The 26361-nt window shown below is 41.1% G+C and overlaps 1 protein-coding gene across 1 annotated transcript; it reads right to left on the reverse strand.

The window, feature by feature from the left end:
- Positions 1-14561: 14561 nt before the first annotated feature.
- Positions 14562-19828, reverse strand: LOC306939327 (alpha-2Da adrenergic receptor-like). Its single transcript, XM_079523915.1, has 3 exons — positions 19224-19828; positions 16245-16448; positions 14562-15181 (listed from the first exon to the last, which is right to left on the reverse strand). Exons 1-3 carry the CDS (start codon positions 19671-19673, stop codon positions 14747-14749), a joined length of 1089 nt encoding a protein of 362 aa, XP_079380041.1. The 5' UTR covers positions 19674-19828; the 3' UTR covers positions 14562-14746.
- Positions 19829-26361: the final 6533 nt, after the last annotated feature.

Genomic DNA, 26361 nt, shown 5'->3' on the forward strand with positions numbered 1-26361 from the left:
TGTGTAGTATTAGGTGTCCTTAATAACATACTAAAAGTTTACCAAAGTTTGACCATGCGAAAGGTGTCATTTTCAAGATGGCCGCCGCCAGTTCTTAAAAGACCATTACTCATCCATTATTCATCCTAGACAAGTAATTTTGGTGTCTAACCCTATGTTTTAGTTATGTAGGAATCCAATTAGCTTATATAAATTAGAGTTATGATTATAATAACTAGTGTATTTGAAAAAGTGGTTATAAGGTGGTTATAAGTGGTTTTAAAGGTTCAAAATGAACGCTTTCCAATATAAATTTACATTTATCCTTTTTCCACGTGCCATAATGCCCATCATTGGTGATTTTACTTGTAATTCAAATTATGTTGAAGCTTTCAACAATTTACTTAAGGAATAAATGCATTATTACTGTGTGGTACTGTGAAATTAGTCAAAACAGGGCCGCCACGTGAAGGCTCAGTACCGCTAACCCCTATTTTTTTTGTTGCTTTTTTCATACTACACCGTTCTATTTCATGGTTTCTGACCATGAGAGACTCAATGGAATACCTATTTTTATTATTGGGTGTGTCTGGACCCTTATTGTGCATATTTACAAGATGGTGGCTACCCGAAATAGTGCTTTACCATGATTTCTACCATGATTGTTGACTGTTTTGACAAACACAAGCAATATTAATCCATTGGCTAAGATTCATGGCACAGAAGGAACATATTTTCTTGAGCTTGCATATTGTCAAAATGGCTGCAAACATGAAAAAGAAAAGAGACATTACATTTCCTGTCAGATCCTATTACCCAGGGGGGCAAACCACCCCTTTTTGGATACCTGCATTTGCCATAACATCAAAGGTTGACCACCAGAAATATCTATGACCCAATAGAATCACAACCTATATGGACACACCGGTCAATTTCTTTGCTGGAAATGCAATATGGCCACCACAATATTAGCCCCCATTAGCCTATAATGCAGGTGAATAGGGCAACATTTTTAACTGAGGGATATTTCCACGAAACTTCACAGGTTGATCAATGATATGAATACCATAATGGTTTGTATTGGAAGTTTCCATGATATCCAATATGGCCACCACAATACTAGCACCCAGAAAATAGGTTTGGCTTCTGAACCAGATGAGCTATAAATACAAACTCATGGTTTCTAACCACGAAAGATATTATTGTTCTGGGGTGTTTCTTTGCAGAAAGACATCCCTCTGGCTGTATTTTGGTTTTGTTCTACTGTTTGTTGGAATTTCCTCTGTTTATGTTGACAATCATCCCTGGCAGGGACGTGCATCGCTGAGTATGGATGGTCTCTCAGTGACGGGAATGCAGTCCCCTGTCCATCTACAGAGCCAGCCTGGCCTATGTCAATGAACAAGACAATATCATGTAGCTGTATCAAAGGCTGCCAGAAAATCTGTTCATGTGCCAGGGACTGGAGACAAGATGCAGCAGGGGCTTCACTCCATTCCTGACTGGGAATGTCTCAGATGCATGCATCATTCTGTGTGCTCTTTATGGGCCCAAAACCACTGGCTCAACTCCAGTCCACTCCTCTGACAAGTGTCCTGCTCACTGACAAGAGTGACATCCTAGCACACTGGGAAGAGCACTTCAGTGAGGTGTTGAGAGTCCTCAATTTCCGAAGAGGATATTGCCACGATACCCCAGCTGCCAATCAAAGCTGATCTGGCTGACCCCCCCCCCCCCCCCCCACCAGTGCAGAGACAGTGAAAGCACTCCAACAACCCACTTCTGGAAAGGCACCAGGAGGTGATGGGTTGCCTGCAGACATCTACAAGAATGGAGGCATGGCACCTGTACCAGGTAATCTGGATAGGGGGAAGTCCCTCCAGACTTCAAGGACGCATCCATAGTGCATGTTTACAAGAGGAAAGGGGACAGGGCATACTGCGATAACCATCATGGTATAGCCCTCCTGAGTCCTGAACATCACAGTAAAGATCTTAGCAAGAATCATCCTCAACCGGCTAATCAGCCATGCTGAGAATGTTGTCCCTGGATCCCAATGTGGTTTCCACGGAGGCAGAGGTACCTGTAACATGATCTTTTCCATTTGCCAGCTGCAAGAAAAGTGCAGAGAGCAGAAGGGTCTCTATATGGTGTTTGTCGACCTCACCAAGGCCTTTCACACAGTCAATCGTGAGGGCCTGTGGCAGATCCCTGGCAAGTTTGGCTGTCCAGGGACATTGATCTCTCTCATCGCGTCCTTTCATGACAGGATGCCAGCCAGAGTCCAAGATAATGGTGATGCATCCCCAGTCAGGAATGGAGTGAAGCTCCTGCTGCATCTTGTCTCCAGTCCCTGGCACATGAACAGATTTTCTGGCATAGGCCAGGCTGGCTCTAGATGGACAGGGGACCATCACTGAGAGACCATCCATACTCAGTGAAGGGATGTCCGGCTTGGCGATGCACGTCCCTGCCAGGGATGATTGTCAACATAAACAGAGGAAATGCCAACAGAAACAGTAGAACAAAACCAAAATACAGCCAGAGGGATGTCTTTCTGCAAAGAAACACCCCAGAACAATAATACTTAATAGAGGGAAATGATGGCTAAAATATTTACAGTATATATCTCTCGTGGTTAGAAACCATGAGTTTGTATTTATAGCTCATCTGGTTCAGAATTTAGAGCCAAACCTATTTTCTGGGTGCTAGTATTGTGGTGGCCATATTGGATATCATGGAAACTTCCAATACAAACCATTATGGTATTCATATCATTGATCAACCTGTGAAGTTTCGTGGAAATATCCCTCAGTTAAAAATGTTGCCCTATTCACCCACATTATAGGTTAATATTGTGGTGGCCATATTGGATTTCCAGCAAAGAAATTGACCGGTGTGTCCATATAGGTTGTGATTCTATTGGGTCATAGATATTTCTGGTGGACAACCTTTGATGTTATGGCAAATGCAGGTATCCAAAAAGGGGTGGTTTGCCCCCCTGCAGGGTAATAAGATCTGACAGGAAATGTAATGTCTCTTTTCTTTTTCATGTTTGCAGCCATTTTGACAATATGCAAGCTCAAGAAAATATGTTCCTTCTGTGCCATGAATCTTAGCCAATGGATTAATATTGCTTGTGTTTGCCAAAACAGTCAACAATCATGGTAGAAATCATGGTAAAGCACTATTTCGGGTAGCCACCATCTTGTAAATATGCACAATAAGGGTCCAGACACACCCAATAATAAAAATAGGTATTCCATTGAGTCTCTCATGGTCAGAAACCATGAAATAGACACCGAGTTTGCATTTCTAGCTCATCTGGTTCAGAAGTTAGAGCCAAAACCTATTTTCTTGGTGCTAATATTGTGGCGGCCATATTGTGGTGGCCATATTGGATTTCATGGAAACTTGCAATACAAAAAATGTTCGTATTCATATCATTGATCAACCTGAGAAGTTTCGTGGAAATATCTCTCAGTTTAAAATTTTGCCCTATTCACCCCCCATTATAACTAATAGGGGCTAATATTGGGGGCGGCCATATTGGACTTTCGCAACAAAATTGACCGAGTTGTCCATATAGGTTGTGATCCTAGGGGGTCATAGATATTATTTCTGGTGGACAACTTTGTATGTTATGACAAATGCAGGTCAACCCCCTTTGCCCCCTGGGTATATCCTTTTAACTTGAAATGGGTGTCCATTTCAGAGAGTTTTAATAGAGTCAAATATAAAATATTGGATTTCACAATGATCTGATTCTATCTCTGCCATTTTGACAAGTCCAATGGATTCACAGGCCTCAAAAACATAGGGTTAGACACAAAAAATAAATAATGAAGGAGTTAGGCTATTTTAATGATTTTTTGGCCATCTTGGACGCCATCTTGAAAATAACACCTTTCGCATGGTCAAACTTTGGTAAACTTTTAGTATGTTATTAAGGACACCTAATACTACACAAAACAGTTGAGAAACCTTCTGTTGCAATTTTTTTAGGGTAAGGTGCCTTTTTTTCATATATGCCCTCACCTACTGGTCAAAAAGTGTTTTTACCACCAACTGCATGGATTTGTGGATAACTTTGTATGCCAACTCCCTAGAGGCCAAGGAAAAACGTTTGCCTGGAATTTTTCACATCTGCTCTTTATAGCGCCACCAGGAGGCCGACATATGTAAAACACATTTTCTAATATTACTCCTTCAGATGTTATCCAAATTTCACGCAAATCGGTACACATGCTCTCCATAGTCATGTGATCAAGATGGGTTTGTTTGATTTCTCATAATCCACCTTCATTGCCTACGATTGGCTTCTAAACTTTTCAGGAGTAGCCCGCTTTGTACCCGTTTTGCCACAACGACTCAACGCAGCGTCCGATTGCGGTGAAACTGTGCATGCATATTCCCACTAGGCTGAGGAAGAAATGCCACTTGACAGTTTTCAGATCAGCCTCATGGTGGCGCTACAACAGGCCAAGCCGTGACACACACACACACACACACACGATTATATTACTCCTAAACATTTTTCCAAACATCACACACACTCCTATCCTCCTGGTGGAGACCTGTGCCCAGAAGGGCACTTTTTCTAGTGTGTCTTATACTTGCCCTCTATAACTAAAAATTTAAATTAAATCCACTTTAAAATCTTGTATTTCTTTTAGAATTAGTTCATCTGTCACTCAATAGGGACATGTTGATGATGTGTGGCCCTGTGTAATGTATGGATGGAATGCATTTGCTAATACAAATATTTGAAATATTGTTTTGATGCTCATATTAACCTTAGGAAGTATTACGTTGGTTTATAGTTAGCACATATGCATTCCGTACGTACTCCATATAGGGCTGGATCAAACATGGACATATGACATCATTAACTTGCGACGGGAGTTGTTCCTATTGAGTGAAAGACAAATTATTTATAAAATAAATTGTACAATAATAATTAAGGTATTTTTTTTCAATGTTTTGTTATGTAGGGTAAGTATAATGTATTAAGCCATATTCGTCTTTCACCAGGGATCTGAAAAACTTTACAAAAACAACTTTACAAAAATGCAACAAGAACCCGAAAAGGGGTTCCTGTCTTTGAAGGGTCAAAACACCAAAAGTGGTTCCCGTCCTCCTCCTGGAACTATACACTTCAGACTTGTTTACAGTCTCGGACGTGAAAATGGCAAGAAAAATACAAAAGCAAAGACATGGTCACCTTGTGAACCAGCAGAGACCATGTTTCACTTATGTTTGTGTCATGGGACAGACAGTTTTCCTCTCTGGGTCTACTGCAGCTGACAAAGTTGACAGTATGTGTTGCCAGGAGGTTATCAGGGATGTTTAAAGCATTGGGGAGGGATAGCACCGCCCTCCAAAATACAGAGAAGGTAACTGAGTGTCCCGAAAGGGGCTGGGGGAGGGAGGGAGCGTGTGAGCAAGCAGAGCTGAAAAGCATCCATGTGGATCAGTCAGGCTAATTATAACACTGATTCATTCTCTCTACAACAAAGCATCTGACGAGATAAATAGTTAAAGCCTAATAATAATAATTTGATGAGGGACTTCCATGTCTCATCAATGTCATCATATTGTCATTTGTAATCAAAACCAGCACACTTATTTCGGGAAACAAATTGCATCAGTGCCATGAAACGGCATATTCCCACAGTGGTGTGTGTATAGGGAATAGATATTTATTCAGCATTTTCAGCCACGGACCACCATTTGATGAGATTTAGGGCTCTATTTTGCGTGTCTTAAGTATCAGGTCTTATGACAAAGTTGCTATAAGCAATAATATGTCCACATTTTAATGACTTGTTTTGTTTTGTTTTTAGTATTTAGACAGCCATCAATGGGTTAAACGCTCCCCCAAAAAATGGTCTCTGTGACACCTCTAGGGGCCACAGTCTGCATTCAAAGATTTTCCTAGAAGCTTTGTCATTGGTCAAACATTTCCTGACGGCAAATGACTAACCAATCAGTAAGTAGACATTGAAATTCAATGCATTATTCCTCATCTTTGAAGGCCGACTGCAGCCCCTAGAGGTGTCACAGAGACTACATTTTTTGGGGGAGTGTTTATTCCATTGCTGGCTGTCTGAATACCAAAAAAAGGAAATAAAAGTCATTAACATTTTGACATATTATTGCTTGGTGTGGCCAATGCTCTTTAGCTATTTTGATTGGCCAAACAGCATTGGCCACACCTCCAGGTCTTACGTTAATGTCCACCACATTATTAACAATCACTTTCACCTTGTGAATCAATACCAATTTAACCCATTTAGACGATCCTACAAATGCCTTCTAATTGACAGTTTCTGAAAAACTCATGTTTCTGTCAGTGGTTCTCAAACTGTTTCATGTCTGAGCCCCAGAATTATCTGTATTTGGCCGCCGACCCCCATCTGAAAATATTTTGATTTGAGTTCAAAACGTTCGCTCTGAAAGAATATATATTCAAAGATTTGCGCTACATTTTCACGATTTCTCAAAAATAGCAGATCTACAAGATGAGCTTGTAGATCTGCTATTTTTCAATAGCTTAAGTATAACATAATCCCAAATTAACTTCTCCGCGATTCTGACGATAAGCACTGCAGTGATAACATAATACAACATTCTAATTACATAGCATCCCCAGTAGGCTATAAAATGGTAAATGGTGCATTTATATAGCGCCTTTATCCAAGGCGCTTTACATAGATTGTGCATTACATTCACCCATTCACACACACATTCATACACCGATGGCGACGGAAGCCATGCAAGGTACCAACCAGCACATCGGGAGCAATTTGGGGTTCAGTGTCTTGCCCAAGGACACTTCGACATGTAGACAGGAGGAGCCGGGATTCGAACCGCCGACCCATGGATCATTGGACGACCTGCTCTACCTCCTGAGCCACAGTCGCCCCATATCCCAGTCGCCGCTATATCACAAGATGGTTACCTTTGGCAACTAGAGTGTCGCAATTTTTTGGGGGCCGAACAAATAATTAGAAAGAAGAAAAAAAAGTCTTTCTTCTTTATAATTATTTGTTACAAAACATACATTAACCACATACATTAGCTCACAATGCGTCGTGATGCGACGCATTGTGAGCTTGTAGATCTGCTATTTTCAAAAGATGTTTATACATTTGAAAACTTGAATTTGGACATTCTGCATAATGAGTACTTTTCACTTTTGGTGACAATACTTTTGTACTTTTACTCCAGTGCATTTTGAACCGCAGATTTCCACATTGCAGTATTGATTACTGTTTTACATAAGTCCAATAATGGAGTACTTTTGCCACCACTGCCTATACAGAATGGAAACAAAATAATTCCTCTATGATGTTGTCTCTCGGGGAACTTGTACTTTTCCCACCACCGTGCCTTCCTCATGAGAAAACAAGTTGTAAACCTAGCTCTGGTCCATAGCTTCTACGATTCTGCCCTGCAGTATAAGGCTATGGGACTTTCGGTTTTAAATCTCAAATCGAAATCAGACCAGCCTCTCCTCTTTAGTGGAAATCTCACGGACGTTTGACCTACTCACCAATACAAAGACGGGTTGTGTCAATAGAAAGCCTACTTTCCTTAGTGGACGCACTCTGAGCCCCCCACCACACGTATAAACGGTACTTTTTGGCCAAAAGGGGATTTTGTTTCCACCGGGAAAAAAACACTTTGTTACTCCAATGCGCCCTCTACCGATATTGCCCAGAAAAAAATCCCTTTCTGGCCAAAAAGTACAGTTTATACGTGTGGTGGGGGGCTCAGAGTGCGTCCACTAAGGAAAGTAGTCTTTCTAATGACACAACCCGCCTTTGTTTTGGTGAGTAGCAAAAACGTTCTTTTAAAATACGCTAAAGAGGAGAGGCTGGTCTGATTTCGATTTGAGATTTAAAACCGAAAGTCCCATAGCCTTATACTGCAGGGCAGAATCGTAGAAGCAGTAGAAGGCTATGGACCAGAGCTATTGTAAACCTCACCATATTCCATGTTTCACATAATACTGTATGCCCACTGTATACATATCATATGGCAACCACAATATTGCGTGGTACATAAAGCTCCTATTTGTGTACATACATTAGCCTCCCAGTGCCATTTCATAACCCTCCTAACCATAGCATTTTCAACCATATGTATCTTCACAGCTGGGGGAAAGAATAGATGTTATTTTCTATATGTTGAATCACATTTGCCTGATATAGAAAGATTTTCAGAGAAGATAAGAGAGCTGCCAATATCACATGATTTTCTCCACAGTAGGCTAATGCCGAGTTACAAAACAGCGGATTATGGGCTTGGTGCTGTAATGGCAGCTTTTGATATTACTATTAGTAAGTAAACATCATCAGGAAGAAGCAGGACTCAACCATCAGGATTCGAACTCCATTCTTTTATTGTATATGTCATCACACCAGAGAGAGACTAGTGTCTCCCTCCAGAGCTTCCCCAAGCACTCCCCACACACATGTCCCACACATATTTTATACTTTCAGCAGTGTACAGAGTTTCAGGAGTAACAAGAGATGGTCATGCCTTAAATGGACTCTATTCTATAGTTAACTCACACAGTTTGAAATAGGTTTACATGAGTCAGCAGTCTCTAATGAGTTGGTCAGTGAAGAACAGGTGGTAATTAGAGTGTTAAGTATCATCTACTAGTAGGCTACATTCAATTAATCAATATCATAGTGTTTATATGCATTTTTGCCACTACATTCCATCCTATTTCTCGTTGTAACTGAAAACCTCAGTTACATGTACACCAGAAAATACATATAATAACATTAGAATCATAATTCACTGGGATACAATCATGAACAAACATTCAACTATATTGTTAGGTACATGTGTGATGACAGTGACAAATAGCATTGCGCATATGCTATCAGTCACCCAGTCCCACACGGTGTAGTCAACAATAATTATTTGGTTAAATAGACACCATTGACAGTATAATTTCACCTCCAACATATCTAAAACTCACTGGACATTTTGGCATATTTTTGATAATGCTATGCTTTTTGTTAAACAATGACCCTATTGGTCTGAACTCTGAATATAAGACTACGTTTTTGTTTGTTTGTTTTTTTCAATGGAACTATCTTGGCCCTGTGACTGTTTTAGACTCATACTGGTCTTGACATAAAAGTCCTGATTTGAGAATTCCTTACAGCAAATAAAACATAAAACATTAAAAACTGTAAATAGAATTAAACATAATTAAATAATTAACATGACTTCAAATATTTCAATGTTCCTATAAACTTTAAACACTCAAAAACACTAAAAAATGAAATAGAATTAAATTGAATTAGAATGATGAAAATGAAATAGAATGAAATAGAATTAGAATGATTAAAATTAAATAGAATTAAATAGAATTAGAATGATTCAAATGAAATAGAATTAAATTGAATTAGAATGATAAAAATGATAAAAATGAATTACACTCAAAAATGAAATAGAATTAAATAGAATTAGAATGATTAAAATGAAATAGAATGAAATAGAATTAGAATGATTAAAATGAAATAGAATTAAATTGAATTAGAATGATTAAAATGAAATAGAATTAAATAGAATTAGAATGATAAAAATGATAAAAATGAATTACACTCAAAAATGAAATAGAATTAAATAGAATTAGAATGATTAAAATGATTACAATGAAATAGAATTAAATTGAATTAGAATGATACAAATGATAAAAATGAATTGCACTCAAAAATGAAATAGAATTAAATATAATTAGAATGATTAAAATGAAATAGAATTAAATAGAATTAAAATGAAATAGAATTAAATTGAATTAGAATGATACAAATGAATTAAAATATATACATGTTCCAATATCACTCTGGCTGTTTGTTTTCACACCCAGATAAAATAAATTAAAGTAGAATAATTGGACAGCTTGTATAATACCAGTGAACTGTTCCTAGGATAATTCCTATACTATTTTTAATTTGTTCCCCAACATTCTCTCTCTCACAGACACACAAAAATACCCTTGCACCTCTGACCCCCCTTCCCCCTGCCAGCTGAACAAGGGAGAGAGGCTGATCCCTGTACCTGTGTGGACATTCATATTTGTATGGAAGTGGATTCCAATATTGAATTAATAAAATAAGAATCTAATATTCCCAATAAATATCCCCTTCTCCCCCCCTTAGTTTGTGAGTAACTTTCACAGAATAATGGTTAGATGAATAGCCCTGCAGAAACCATCATCAAACCCATTTAGAAAGCTGCACACAAACTAAGAGCTAAAACGTGTACAGTAATACTCAAGGTGAGGTTTAATCCGTAATAATACTATCTCCATCAATTCAACATTTTCTGCAATATATTACTCGATAACCTACAGTAAAGCCTACGGGTTACTTTAACTTTATTTTTATATATATCATCACGTGGAATTTGCTTTCGCATTTCGTTACATGGAAATAAAAATAAGTACTTGCCACATGGCATTTTTTCCTCACGTGGTGCATTTAGAACCGAGACTTACTTAACATCTATACCTAGTAATAGCAGAATAATGGACAGGAGACAAAGTAATATTGGACATCCAACCTTGTGGAAAAGCCATCATAAATGTTTTGGTATTTGGTAATGTTCAGTATTTTGGTCTGTCTCACCCACACACACAAGCACACACAGGCGACCCCTGTAAACCCCGCCACCCCAGACAGATGAGTCAATTTGTTTATCTATTTAGTGTATGTGTGTGGATATACAGGTTCCAATAACAACTTACTCACATTTTCTGACGTTATTCTCCTAATTTAGGCCTATTTTAACTAACAATTAAAAAACATTTGTATTATTAATTAGAATATAATTTTTAGATTGGATTTCACTGTGATATTTAAGGAAGTTATCTAAAATACTCATATGATCACTATTAACCTATATATTTCTTTTTAAATGACAATGAATAGAACGTATAAAGAAAATCAAACCGTTTAGGACATAAGGATATGAACCTTCATGGATCCCACTCTGCATGTCATGGATTGGTGCATGTTGTATTAACACTGTCACCTGGTCCATATTGCCATGGGGCCCATGGAGCCTGATGTGGGGCCATGCAGTAGATGTGGTCCACCCCGTTGTGGATCGTAGGCCGCTGCATTGCCACCTGGCTCATAGTTGCATGGAACAGGCCCTGTCCCATACTGGTCTGCTCTGTCATATGGGTCACTGTTTCCTCTTTGTCTTTGTTTCCATTTACGGCTCCTGATACTCCTATGTGACTGATGATTTTGTTGTCGCTGTTCTCCCTGTGGCTGGTGCAGGTTCTCATAGAACATCAGCTGTGCTGTCTCCAATTTCTTCTTTTTCATGAAGTCCTGTGAGAGTGCGTTCCTCTCAGCATGCAATGCGTGACCCCACACCTCGGTCAAAGGTCGGGTTTCCCAGCCAATACAAGAAGTCATAACACACTTGTAGATAGCAGGGAGCAAGCCATTGATCAAGGACGCTTTTAACAAGTCATTGAAAGCGGGGTTGTCTAGTGGCACACCACAGTGCTTCTGAAAACAGTTCTCCAGTCTATTCCTGTAGGTGTCACAGGTTTCATCAGGCCATTGCTTAGTGCTGTGAATTTTTGGCCAATCAGTGGGTACTGGAAATGCTGCTTTGATGCTGTCAAAAAGACCACCGTGATTCAGCAGCTGTCCAGTGACAATGTGATTTTGTGCTCCATTCACATCAAAATGTTCCCTGAGATGTAGCCATTTTAATCCAAAGACTTTGCGAAATACAGATTCGAGCATTCTTGCCGATGGCTCATACATCTCAATCAAGTCTAACACAGCTGCACACCAGCGCTCCACGTTGACTTTGTGGTCTGGAAGGTCCTTCATGATGTCTTTCAGTTCATCAGGTGTCCAGCGTTGCTGCACATGTACTGTTGCAGAATATGTGTATATTTCTGCGTGCTGTGCCCCAGTCCCCTGATGAGGATGAGGTTCTGGATATGGAATGAATGGAAATAGCTTCCTTGGACAAAGTGTCGCTGTGACAACTGCTCCCCCCTGTCCTTGATTGTTTTTGAGGGGTTCAGGTTGTTCATGGTTGTTGCTGTTGTCTGCGGGCTGTTCCTTGGGTGTAGTAACAGTCAGTTGTGTGTCTCCGCTGTGGTTTGGCTCCTTCTGCCTCATATTGTTGTAGTCATCAGGCGTAGTGTTGGCTTGTAGATCTGCTAATTTCACCACAAATCTGTCAAGTTGCTCTCGCAATAGCATCACTTCTTTCTGTTGGTTGTTGAGTTGTTGTTGCATATTTCTGTCAAGTTGTTCTTGCAGGTCATTGATTTGTCGCTCCACAAGTTGTTCTCGCAATAGCGTCATTTCTTTCTGTTGCTCCTTGAGTTCTCGCAGTAACGTCACTTCTTCCTGTTGGTCCTTGAGTTCTCGCAGTAACGTCACTTCTTTCTCCTGTTGGTCATTGAGTTCTCGCTTCAACTTCTTTCTGCTTTGTTTCGCTCCCATCTTAAGATTATCTTTTATCAAGTATCCATCTATGGTGAAGATGAAATAATGATCCTGTTCGTGACGCCAAAATTGTAATGGCAGCTTTTGATATTACTATTAGTAAGTAAACATCATCAGGAAGAAGCAGGACTCAACCATCAGGATTCGAACTCCATTCTTTTATTGTATATGTCATCACACCAGAGAGAGACTAGTGTCTCCCTCCAGAGCTTCCCCAAGCACTCCCCACACACATGTCCCACACATATTTTATACTTTCAGCAGTGTACAGAGTTTCAGGAGTAACAAGAGATGGTCATGCCTTAAATGGACTCTATTCTATAGTTAACTCACACAGTTTGAAATAGGTTTACATGAGTCAGCAGTCTCTAATGAGTTGGTCAGTGAAGAACAGGTGGTAATTAGAGTGTTAAGTATCATCTACTAGTAGGCTACATTCAATTAATCAATATCATAGTGTTTATATGCATTTTTGCCACTACAGTGCTTAATTGGATAATGAACATTGAGCCGTTATTGAACCAGCAATTCTAAAGTCTAAGAGCAGCAACAGTGGCTTTATCTTCAGAACAGGAAGGCAGTAGCTTTTTGTCTATTTATTATTTATCTACTCTATTTTGGGAGAATGAGTGTTAATAATCCCACCTACACTGGATTAAATGTATCTGAACCCAACGTGAGTGTATTATGTAATCCAATGTCTCTCAAATGGTGGTATGTGTACCCTAGGGCCCCTATAGGGTACACATACCATATAGGGCCTAGGCTATAAGGGTATATAGTGAGCTTAGATACTAGAAAATGCAAGATAAAATACAATATTGACAAACTTGTGTGAACCTGCTGATCTGTAAACTGTTAATCCAAATGAAATCTATAAACCTTGACTGACACAACTGAATAGAAAGCAATACTTATTTGCAAATGATTTTATCATAGGCTACCGACGTCCGTCGGTCCGTGTGCGCGCGTGCGTGCGTCATTTCAGCACTATGGACAGAGCCATATGGTATAGGCCATGCGTTGCTATGCTATACTATGCCCTACTCTTGCATTGTTGACATGAATCAATAATAATTTAAGAGGTATGATAATGAAATGCCATCTTAAACAAGACAGGAAAGCACATTTGCTTGCTGACCAACTCTCTCATCCCTCAGATTATTCTGCATTATAGGCCTAATCTATTCGATTTCAAACTCAAAATGAGGCTACAATAGATTTGTTCCTTTGTTCTAATAGGTTTGCGGGACTCATTAGTTATAGTCTACAGCAGCGGTTCCCAAACTGTTTTGGCTGTGCACCCCCCGCTACCTCCTGACCTAGCTGACGCACCAAGGCTGAAAATGATACATTGTTTAATAGGATTATGGCAAATGCACTGAGAGACATGCAGCTGCTGTATACTCCTGCAGCTGCTCTATACATCTCCTTACAACAGTGGTTTACCGGATTTTGCAGTTTGTGCTAAATGCGTGATTTCTTTCTACGTCCGATTTTAGACAGAGACCCGCCCTTGGTGACGCCCCGCGTGGCCCGCCTGCCTCTGGTTGGCCGTGAACCCTCTTATTGGCTAGCTATGCTGCTGCTGTCAGAACTAGAGTAGAGGAAGTAGGGAGAAGCTTAGCGATAATAATATTAAACCACCAACATTTATCTGTCGCCGCATGACATAATCATGACATGATTCATGACGGTGAACTTATGTTATGAGTCTTTATGACAAAGTCAATAACAGTATCCATAAGAAAGCATGCTAGAGAGGTCAACATAAACATGAAACATTATTGTACTGTAAAAAGGGACTTTTTTTATATTATTCCATTCAGCTTTATCCTTTGTAGTATTAGACCGAATACGGACACACGCTAATCAACACAAACACTGACATCTCTGGGCGGGTCTCTGTCTAAAATCGGACGTAGAAAGAAATCACGCGTGCTAAATAACACCATAAAACCGCCATTACCCTTTTCATGTCACGCACCGGTGGCGCACCACAAGGGAACCCCTGGTCTACAGTCATATACGAAACCAGCTCAGTTTTAAAGACGTCAAAACACATTTGCCTTTTTAATACTTTAATACTTAAAAAAAAAAAAACATTTAAACATCTGTGCACAACATTAGAGAATTATTTTATAGGCTACCATACTAATTACATTGAATAAGTTCACTTTCGTGTCATCCTGAATACAAGAGAATTGTTCTATATAATAAGGCCATTTCGCTTCGTCCATGCGTTTGGCTTACGTGCGTTTACACGTCCTGCATATGTTCTTCATGAAAGCCTTCCTGAAATCCATGTTGAAGATGGTGTATACGATAGGGTTCACGGAGCTGTTACAGTATCCGATCCAGAAGAAGACTTTGAACAGGGCTTTGGGGATGTAGCAGCTCTCCGTGCAGAGCGCTTGCAGACTGTACGTGAAGAAGAAGGGGAACCAGAACACCACGAACACCCCCATGGCCACCGCCAGCATGAACGTGAAGTGCTTCTCGCGCATCTGGGCCACCGCCGTCATCGGCAGGTGCCCCGCCGCCGGGCTCGGCTGCGGCTGGGTGTCGGTGAGGTGCCTCCGCTGGTGGGCGGTGTTGATGCCGGAGCTCTGGCTGCTGGACGGGCTCTCCTCCACCTCCACCCGCATGAAGGACGACTCAGACTGCCTCCCCAGGCCTCCAAGCTGTTTGTTGGGATATGGGCCAACATTTCAATAACGGTGCTTATAAGACTTTTTTCAGAATGGACAAAATAATTATAATTTTTTAATACAGAATGAGATCATATCGTCATTGGTTATCGGCCATAACAGTAATTAATTATATTGGATATCGATCAAATGTCTTCTCCTTTAGGCTGTGTTACTCTCTACTTCCTGCCAGTGCAGGACGGACTCCTGCAAAAATAAAATGAACGATTTTGCTATACTCACCAATACAAAGAGCCGTTTTGTGGTGGTGTAAGCCTACTTTCCCTAGTGGACGCGCTCCACACAAATGCACTTTTTGGCCAGAAAAAAAATCATGTCAATGGGATTTTCTATTGACAATATCAGCTTTTTCTGCTTTTTCTGGCGTGGGGGACTCAGAGCGCAAACCGTCTTTGTATTGGTGAGTAGCGAAATCGTTCTTTTTATTTTTGCAGAAGTCGCCAGGCTGTGCAGTCTCCATGTGGCGACAGGAAGGACAGTAAGTAACGTAGCCTTAAGTAGAAGTCCTTATGAAGGCTATGGACCAGAGCTGCTGTACATCCCTACCTTGTAGATCTTATTAAGGCTATGGACCAGAGCTGCTGTACATCCCTACCTTGTAGATCTTATTAAGGCTATGGACCAGAGCTGCTGTACATCCCTACCTTGTAGATCTTATTAAGGCTATGGACCAGAGCTGCTGTACATCCCTACCTTGTAGATCTTATTAAGGCTATGGACCAGAGCTGCTGTACATCCCTACCTTGTAGATCGTATTAAGGCTATGGACCAGAGCTGCTGTACATCCCTACCTTGTAGATCTTATTAAGGCTATGGACCAGAGCTGCTGTACATCCCTACCTTGTAGATCGTATTAAGGTTATGGACCAGAGCTGCTGTACATCCCTACCTTGTAGATCTTATTAAGGTTATGGACCAGAGCTGCTGTACATCCCTACCTTGTAGATCTTATTAAGGTTATGGACCAGAGCTGCTGTACATCCCTACCTTGTAGATCTTATTAAGGCTATGGACCAGAGCTGCTGTACATCCCTACCTTGTAGATCTTGCAGTAGACCAGGATCATGATGAGGCCCGGTATGAAGAACGAGAAGATGGAGGAGCTCAGGATGTACCAGGTCTGGTCGATGAGCTCGCATTCCCTCTCGCCTTGTTTGGGCATGATCAGCGGCGGGAAGGAGATGACCGCCGAGATCAGCCACACCACGCCGATCATGGACTTGATGCGCAGCGGCGTGCGCTGCAGAATCACAATCACAATCATCTTTATTGTCACACCCAGCGACCCAATGTGACTGGGGGGGGGGGACTATGGGGGGGGGGCTGGTTATTTAGAGTGGGGGCTAATGAAGTTTGGTTTACATAGAAGTCTGGTTTCTGGGGAGGGGGGGGCTAAGCCTCCACCAGAGGGGGCTAGAGCCCCCCCGTCCCTATAGTCACATCACAGTTTGACAAGTACAAAGTTAGTCCAGTAATAATGTAATTTGACCTCTAACTAATTGCAAAAAAAAACAAACTCAACTGATTTTGCATCTTCAATATATCCTGAATAACAGAAAGAAAGTTGCCTGGAATTGTCTGAGGGGAAAGTGTTGAAAATGGCCTGTACAGTATGGCCACCATTGACAACCTATTATAAGGCAATATTTTCTAAATGTCCTTATGCTTTAAGTAGCATGTGACATATCAAACTAGGTTGTTGTCATGATGCTGAAGCCATTCCAAGCATTAGTTTTGCATAAAAACACTCATTGGGCTAAATTTGGCCATAGCAACTTGCCAAAATGTAATGAGGTCAGCACTTTTGGGCAAGTTGCTATGGCCAAATTTAGCCCAATGAGTGTTTTTATGCAAAACTAATGCTTGGAATGGATTCAGCATCATGAAAACCCCCTAGTTTGATATGTCACATGCTACTTAAAGCATAAGGACATTTAGAAAATATTACCTTATAATAGGATGTCAATGGTGGCCACACTGTACAGGCTATTTTCAACACTTTCCCCTCAGACAATTCCAGGCAACTTTTTTTTCTGTTATTCAGGATATATTGAAGATGCAAAATCAGCTGAGTTCGTTTTTTTTGCAATTAGTTAGAGGTTGATCCTGTATTTTCCATAGATTTCCTGTACTAAGTGGGTGAAATTGTTTTTTGTGCATACCGGTAGTTCCCATTGTGTTATTTTTTTCCCCAAGAAAACAAAGAATGGGAAGAAGAGAGGGGGGAGATCAAGGCAAGAAAGAACATTTTGAAGCTCATCGCGCACGCACGCACGCACGCACACACACACTCTCTCTTAGCCAATTTACATACGGTACAGCCTTAGAATCTCTCTTATCTTATTTACAGGCTGTACAGCCGTACAACCAAGGGCAGTGGTTCTCAAAGTGGGGTCCGGGGACCCCCAGGGGTCCTCGAGGGAGTTCCAGGGGGTCTACAACTTAATGATAGTAAGTTAGGAACCAAATGGACCCTTATGGGTATGGAACTACAAATGGAACCTAACGGGTCCATTTGGTTCCATTTGTGCACTCAGTGTTAAAGTGTTAAATTAACATTGATTTTACAATATAAAGTGTGGGTCCCGCATGCAGACCCAGAGATAGAAAGGCCATTAAATGGGGGTCCGTAGCCTAATGTCTGTCAAACTGGGGGTCCTTGAAATTAAAATTAGTTTGTAAGCCTGTTAAAATGACATTAGAAATATCAGTACCAAGTCAGCCATACCACCCGTGACAAAAATTATCATTTTTAAACAAAATGTGAGACGCCAGATAGGCAATATTTGCTAACCCACTTGTCCCGGCATGCACACAAGCCTACTTCTGTCCCTCAAATGAACCCCTGACCAAGGGGGGTCTCAGTCTTTTCCACAAGAAAAATCACACCCGTGCGAAGTGAGGGGCGATCTTATAGGCTACATCATCTCATGAACTGAATTTATGTGATTGGTTAGCCGATTTGCTCGTCTACATATAAGACACATTTTCCCTTCATTGTCAATGTTTTGTGTTGCCACAAATTTAGTCATATTTGAGGCACATATGACCTAATTTCTCCTTTCATCGTCAATGGCAAATATGAGACGTGTGGGGACAAAAGCTGTATATAGGAGGGAGGAGCTGGCGCCCCTCAAAAATTACATGTAGTTGTAGTATATTGATTGATTGAAGTATACAGTTTGCAGAATTACAGTACATTTCAAACACAACTCAGTACAAAAACTGTCAACTGTGAGTAGACGACCAAATAAATAAAACACTATACGTAGCCCAAACATTTAGACTCTCGTAGAGGTTTTTTTCGATTCTGACGAATCTCTCAACGAGTCTAAACGACGAGGTCCCCTTTAAGAGGGCACGGGTTTACGTGTCTGCCTCAAAATCACTCTTACCTTGTACAAATGCAAAATCTAAAAATAGAAAAAGATTGCCCCACATGTCCGGTGGGTGTGCGGGAAACAATTACTTCCGTAGCGACCGTAGTTTTCAATAAAAAAAATATTGTAATCCACTCCGTCCATACTAAAGTCCATTGGTTTTCTCTCCATTGTAAATGCGCAACAGAACCCTGGCCACTAGGGGCGCGGCCAATGTTCTGTTGCGCATTTACAATGGAGGAGTATGGACGGAGTGGATTACAATATTTTTTTTATTGAAAACTACGGTCGCTACGGAAGTAATTGTTTCCCGCACACCCACCGGACATGTGGGGCAATCTTTTTCTATTTTTAGATTTTGCATTTGTACAAGGTAAGAGTGATTTTGAGGCAGACACGTAAACCCGTGCCCTCTTAAAGGGGACCTCGTCGTTTAGACTCTCGTTGAGAGATTCGTCAGAATCGAAAAAAACCTCTACGAGAGTCTAAATGTTTGGGCTACACTATACGCTTGTTTACAAGAGGGTTCACCATGTTCAATTCATCATAACATTTAGAGACATACAAATGTACACTTCTATACAGCCAAAAAACAGGAAATCATAAATAAAGGAGGTAAAAAGAGGTAGGCCTACCCAATTGAGGTTGTAGCTGACCGCCTCGGTCACGGACCAGTAGCGGTCCAGGCTGATGGCGCACAGGTGCACGATGCTGGACGTGCAGAACAGCACGTCCAGCGCCAGGTAGCAGGCGCACCACGTGCTGCCGAAGTACCAGTAGCCCATCACCTCGTTGGCCAGCGAGAAGGGGATGACCAGCGCCGCCACGAGGATGTCGGCGGAGGCCAGCGACACCAGGAACAGGTTCTGGGGCACGCGGAGCGCCCGGCTGGTCCGCAAGGCCACGATCACCAGCACGTTGCCCACGATGGTCAGGGAGATGATGACGGCCACCACCAGCATGATGAGCGCCGAGGCAGCCTCGCCGTGCGGGAGGAGCGGCGAGGCGTTGCTGCTGTTGCTGCTCTCCTCTTTGGAGACGTTTAGTTCCATCGACGGGTTGTTTAGCTGCGTTGGAGGGTCCATTGTGAACGTATCCTACTACACTGTCCTCACGAGTTAGCCAAGTATTAGCCTGGAGCTCACCTATGCTTTCTATGAGGCAGCTCCCGGCAGGATCCGCCGGCAGAAACTGTGCGCAGCTGCTGGACATGAGACTAATTAATTAGAGCGACAGAGAGAGCGAGGAGTGTGTGTGTGTGCGTCAATTTAACAAAGGTGCAGACGATCAGAAATCAGCAGAGAGTGATCGACGTTTGCGCTACTCTATGCCGAATTGAAGTGGACTCGGACCCAGACTTTTTTTTTCTCCCTGGAAATAAAAACGTCTGGGTTTCCGAGGCTAGCCAAGTGTTTGTTAGAGGCGCCTCTCTCTCTGTCTCTCTCTCTCTCTCTCTCTCTCTGTCTCTCTGTCTCTCGGTCTCTCTCTGTCTCTCTGTCTCCGGAGAGGGTGGCGGGTCCGGGGCATCGATATGGTCCTTTAGCCCGGGTACGGGTAGTCTAGCCTCATAGCAGGGATTCACTGAAGATTCTTCCCCGCATATGCGGGGAGGAAACATCAGTGAACCCTCGCTATGAGTCTGGCCGCGCCAGGCTACGGGTAGTCCTCCTCTATCCCTCCTCCGTGCGTATTATTCATTTTAGTTGTAAACATGCGCGCTTCGGAAACGCACACTTCTCTACACTGCTGGATGACTGTATGTATCATGTGTGTGTGCATGCAGGAGTGAAGTGAGAGAGAGTGACATCATTGTGAGAACCAACCCAGACTAAACTTGAGAGAGAGAGAGAGAGAGAGAGAAGGGGGGCATTGTGTGTGTGTGTGTGTGTGTGTGTGTGTGAAAGAGAGAGGGAGGGTGCATGGGAGAGAGAGGGGGGCGGGATTGTGTGTGTGTGTGTGTGTGTGTGTGCGCGCGTGCATGCGCGTGTGTGTGTGAGAGAGAGAGGGAGGGTGCATGGGAGAGAGGGGGGAATTGTGTGTGTGTGTGTGTGTGTGTGTGTGTGTGTGTGTGTGTGTGTGTGTGCGTGTGTGCGTGCGTGCGTGCGTGCGTGCGTGCGTGCGTGAAAGAGATGGGGGGGCAGAGGGACAGAAAGACATCAGCTGTAACAGACACATCTTGCTGTCTGGGGGCAGAGGGACAGAAAGACATCAGCTGTAACAGACACATCTTGCTGTCTGGGGGCAGAGGGACAGAAAGACATCAGCTGTAACAGACACATCTTGCTGTCTGGGGGCAGAGGGACAGAAAGACATCAGCTGTAACAGACACATCTTGCTGTCTGTTCAGTGGATTATCTTCTTCACTCAGCCTCCCGTTTCTGTCCTGTTCTCTGTGTCCATGGTTTCCTCAAATTCAACTAGCATTTAATGGCTCCAACAAGGAAGCTGTTTATAGGAACTATTTGTATTATAAGATTGCAATGTGTAATGTAAATCGCTCTGGATTAAGAGCGTCTGCTAAATGCCTAAATTGTAAATTGTAAAATAATGTGCAAAGATGACATTGCTCACTATATTTCAACTCATGATTGATTCTTCAATCAATCATTCAGCTGATGTTGATTCTTCAATCAATCATTGAAGAACTATCTATTTATTTATGTATTTATTTATTTATGTATTTATATATTGGTTGATTGGTTGATTGGTTGATTGATTGGTGTAGTAGACCTATATTTCTTTAGGCAGGCTGAGTTTTTTTTTTTTTTTTAAGATATTTTTTTGCGGCTTACGCCTTTTATTGTTTTTTTGAAGGGACAGACAGTAGGCTGACAGGAAACGGGAGAGAGATGGGGGAAGACATGCAGTAAAGGCCGTGTCGGGCTCGGGAGTCGAACCCGCGGCACACTGCGACTGGATTACCAGTCGGGTGCCCAGACGGTTACGCCACCGCCTGGGTGGCAGGCTGAGTTTTAATTTAATGTGAGAGTGTACAAATGGAACCAAATGGGTCACTGCCATCGTCGCACTTACGGTATAACATCAGCTGATCGATGTGATCAATCAGTCTAAAGAGCCTTTTAAACAAAACTGTGGCAAACTTCTCTTCGATTGTATTCTGTCTTTATCTGTATTGTATTTGCTTTATTCAGGACCCCAGGGAGTCTAGAGGCTTATTAATGTGTCTCTAATGAGGATTCTTTATTAAAGTGTGTAGATTTTTTATTGAACATAAACATACAATAAAGCAGCAATAGGAACAATGCCTATACTGTACCTCTAACCTCTAAGTGTTATTATGATCTACTAAATTATATGTCATGTTACTGACAGGAATTGTCAAACTGGACTCCTAGCCTACACCATAGATACAATATATGTATTAAAATAAAGACAACATCACAATGTAAGTCTCATCAGCTTTTTAATCAAATTGAATGTATTGCTTGAATTACTTGTGTAACTTGGGTATTTTTGTGGAGTCACACCGTTTACTTGTTCTTCCACCACTTAACAAACCACAGAGTAGGTGGAATGACATTTAAACAGTCTTGTTACTAATTAAAATAATTACTTTATGTGAAAATAAATAGCCAACAAATGCACAAGATTATAAGGTGTATTATCTTGCATGATACTGTGCAGTAACTTAGTTAGGATCCTACTCCAATGTATTCTCAAAAGGTCACTTTAAAGAAGAGTGCAGCCTGAAAGTAGTAACACCTCCCCTTTGTCTTGGAGTGGTGAAAACCCTCCTCACAGCTCTCCCCCAGTTAACTGCAGTCAGGCTCCATTTAAATGACCAAAGACACCTAGATGATGATGGGCCATCATCAGAGATTTGTTCATAGATAACAAGTTTCATGGTATACATAAATATACCATCTAATTAGCAAATTACAGTGAAACAAGGAATACGATTGAGAATTAAATTGAATATTGTGACTTGTTTATTTCTATCTGCAGCATAATGTTGGTGTGACATGTTCCACAAAAGCAATACAGTATAACGACAGTATCACAATAATAAAACATGTAGGGTCAGATGTAATGAAGCAGAAATATATAATGTAGATAGAGCGATGCAATGGGGGTAAAACAAATTGTCAGAAGAAAAAGTCTCTACAGACTAAAGTCACCACCATACTAATTAGTATATAGAACCCATCTAGATACAAGAATGTGTTATTTGGAGTATCCCCCAATGGCAGTTAAAGTGTGATTATACTGAGTGGGCCATCTGCATTTAAAATGCAAATAGTGTGTGTGTGTGTGTGTGTGTGTGTGTGTGTGTGTGTGTGTGTGTGTGTGTGTGTGTGTGTGTGTGTGTGTGTGTGTGTGTGTGTGTGTGTGTGTGTGTGTGTGTGTGTGTGTGTGTGTGTGTGTGTGTGTGTGTGTGTTCACACCTGTTTCGCTATTTTCAGATGCGACACTATGCATATCTAGTATTATCTACCCAATGCCCTTCCTTCCCATCGCTGCCAACTATTCAACCATGGGAAGAACAATACAAACTTAACCCCAATCAGAACTCACTCATCTCCCAGATTTATCTTGGCATTACTTCCCTCAACAGTAATACAAATACAACTAAGAACAGAGCCGCCTGGGAGAGCGAAATTAATACTACCTTCTCTCGGATAACTGGTGGGGCCAAGCAATAGAAAGGGTAAATACATTCTTCTTCTTCATGTGCACGATTGAGTCTTGTACAATTTAAAGTCCTTCATAGGATCCACTATACTCCAAAGCCAGACTAGGAGAGATATATCCTAATGTGAACAATAGATGTGACCCATATGTAACCACGTCCCTGCAGACCTTAGTCATAGTATGTTCTTTTTCTGCCCCAAACTATATAAGTTCTGGGTCTGTCTTGTTTTATTCTTTCAGATGTCCTGGCACTGGATCTCCAACCATGCCCTCTTAGAGCCATCTTCGGGGTCCCCACGGACACATTATAATATTACAATCCACCCATGCACCATGTAATCGCATTTTCTTCCCTTTCTGGCACGAAGGAGAATTCTGCTCATTGTGGAAATCAACCTCCATCTACTATATCCACCTGGCTGTTAGACATGGTGTTTTGTTTCTAAAGCTTGAAAAAGTAAAATTCCCAATTAGGCTCAGTTTAGAAATTCCATGCTAGATGACAACCCATTTATATCACATTTCAACAACTTGGAAACAATCCTGAGTGATCAGACGTAATGTAATTGAATTACCTTCAATCAATGTGGGTAGGCTATATTATACAAATACTCATTCTGTAATTGTTTTTGTTTATACTTTTTGTTCTATATGTAGGGATATGCTATATTTTCTTCATCATTTTCATTTCTTACCCGTCTGTAAAACAACTGCCCTTTCCAGGCCACGAATGCAGCTTTAACTTTTTTTTTTGTCCAAAATTACTAGCCTAATTAAAAAAGCTTATGATCGAGCATTCCGACATAAGCAACTGACGGTTGGATTTTATATGACGGAATACTCCGTCAGAAGCAGTTAATTTGTTAAAAGACCACAATGTATCGTCCTACACTCGTCCTCTATAATAAGCTTTAGTTATAGGCTACTGTTCACGCTAAACAGAGTTATCTGTTTATATCTGTCTGTAACCAACAACAAACAACCTTATGAACTTCTAAATACTTTGATGGACTAAAAGCTTCTCCACACACTTTGCAATGAATTTCTCTCTGAATGTGAATTATCTGGTGTATTTTGGACATTATGGGGAAGTGTAGAATAAAGCTTAATGAAAAGCATATGAGCCCAAATGTTTAATGTGTAATCCTGTTGCAAACTTGCAATCAATCCAATCATAGACCTTCATGTTCAGTTTCTACAAGAACATGGAGCCCATTATTAAATGGGACACATGTTCTCGTAGAAACTGAATTATAACAGGATTGCTCCTTCCAAGTGAGGCCTAAAAATAAAATGTGTGTCTGAACAAGTGTGAACAAAGTTAATCTAAATCTAATTTACAGAAACTCTGCAGGTCAAATAACTAAGTAAAACAAAGAATAAGATTGAGAATGAAATTGAATATCGAGACTCTTATTTCTATCTACAGTATAATGTTGGTGTGACATGTTCAGTATACAGTATAACAGCAGTATCATAATAACATGTAGCGTCAGATGTAATGAAGCAGAAATAAATCATAATCATAAATCAACGTCAGAAATAATGTAGATAGATTGATGCAATGGGTGAAAAAAGAGTCTAACAGACTCCAACACAAAGTTTTTCGGTTTTAATAATTTCTCTGAAATGTTCTCAGAAAGACCCAGTGAATAAGAAATACCACAAAAAAGAACAGGTCGTTTAAACAGTATACAAGTTTACTTGTACTTAAAAATGTAAAAGGAAAAAAAATCATCATACAACACTTTTACATGGATGTGTTAAGCTCTTGTCATAATGTAAACACTAGGGTTTCTCTCCAGTGTGAATTATGTAAGCGACCCTGGCTTTTTAAAGGATGGACTCTTGAACTGATGATGTAGAATGTTTAATTCTGGTAACAGAATTAGGTGAGAATTAGGTGAGAAAACAACAGAAAAATAGACAAAATGTTACATATATGGCAACAGACACAAGTGTAATTTTATCCTTTTAACCAAAAACCATGAAATGTATCCTTAGTTTAGTCCATAGAATCACTGTCTCTAAACCCCCCTATTTATTCATTGAAGTTACCCAAGGCTTCCCAAAATGTCACAAAACAGATAGTCAGAAACACATTCACTTCAGAAGGAACTACCAAAGAGGCAACACAAAAGCAAAGATAAAACGCAAAACATAGCAAAAAATATCATGCAGCAATAACAAACTGTACTGTACCTTGTGGCCTAAGCCAGGTGCTTAAACAAAACAAACATTTGTGGCGTTGTAAACACTAAACACTGAAGTGTTCCTTTGCTGGCGTTGTTTACATTACTCTATTCTGCTCTGTAGCCTACGAGTGCGGTGCCATGTCATTGTCGCGCCAAATGGTACTCTTACTGAACCACTTCCTTCCGGTCTCTCAAAACACAATACAGAAGTAGGTTGAGGCACTGACAACGGTACCGAGACGACTCGCCCCTTTTCCAACTCGCCCTCGCGAAAAGTGAAGACGGCTCGCCACAGAATTTAGAAACGTGAAGACGGCTCGCCAAAGAATTTCGAAAAGTGATGACGGCTCGCCCCGAGCCGTGGAGAGCCCGCCCCCATAGTGTGGACGGCTCGCCCCACAGCGTGGATCTCTCGCCCCAACGCACGGATATCTCGCCCCGTGTTTATTTCATGTTTATTTTACCTTATTTATCATATTAGAACATTGTTTGTCAAAGGAGAACATTTAGAACCAGTTAGAACCCGTTCGTTTGTTGTTGGTCAATGCATGGATAATGAATGGCTTACTCCCCTCCATTGTTCTTGAAATTCCATTCCGAAATTATATGCACTCATGTTTACATAAGTACAGTACTTGAAATTATATGCACTCATGTTTACATAATGTTATCCAGTAACATTCGTTTTTGCATGTCATGGTATGGAGTTGCTTATTTCATTGTTTAGCTGGGGACCTGGAGCCTGTGAAATCTTTATAACTAGACACATACCCCCCCCCCCCCCCCCCCCCTCTCTGTCTGTTTAAAAGTACAGGAAAAATCTCAAAGTACATGCACAAATATAGTACAGGTAAAAATCTCTCTCTCTCTCTCTCTGTTTAAAAGTAGGCTACTATTGTGAATCAGTGGACCATGACAGCTTAAA

Source organism: Electrona antarctica (genome assembly GCF_951216825.1).
Source record: "Electrona antarctica genome assembly, chromosome: 2".
Taxonomy (NCBI): domain Eukaryota; kingdom Metazoa; phylum Chordata; class Actinopteri; order Myctophiformes; family Myctophidae; genus Electrona; species Electrona antarctica.

Excerpts from the sequence above, each read along its gene's own strand:
- LOC306939327 (XM_079523915.1), bottom strand. The coding sequence starts at position 19,673 with ATGGACCCTCCAACGCAGCTAAACAACCCGTCGATGGAACTAAACGTC. Across the intron at positions 16,449-19,223 it reads TCAGCTACAACCTCAATTGG|CGCACGCCGCTGCGCATCAA; the intron begins GTAGGCCTACCT and ends GTGATTCTGCAG. Across the intron at positions 15,182-16,244 it reads TCTACTGCAAGATCTACAAG|CTTGGAGGCCTGGGGAGGCA; the intron begins GTAGGGATGTAC and ends CCCAACAAACAG.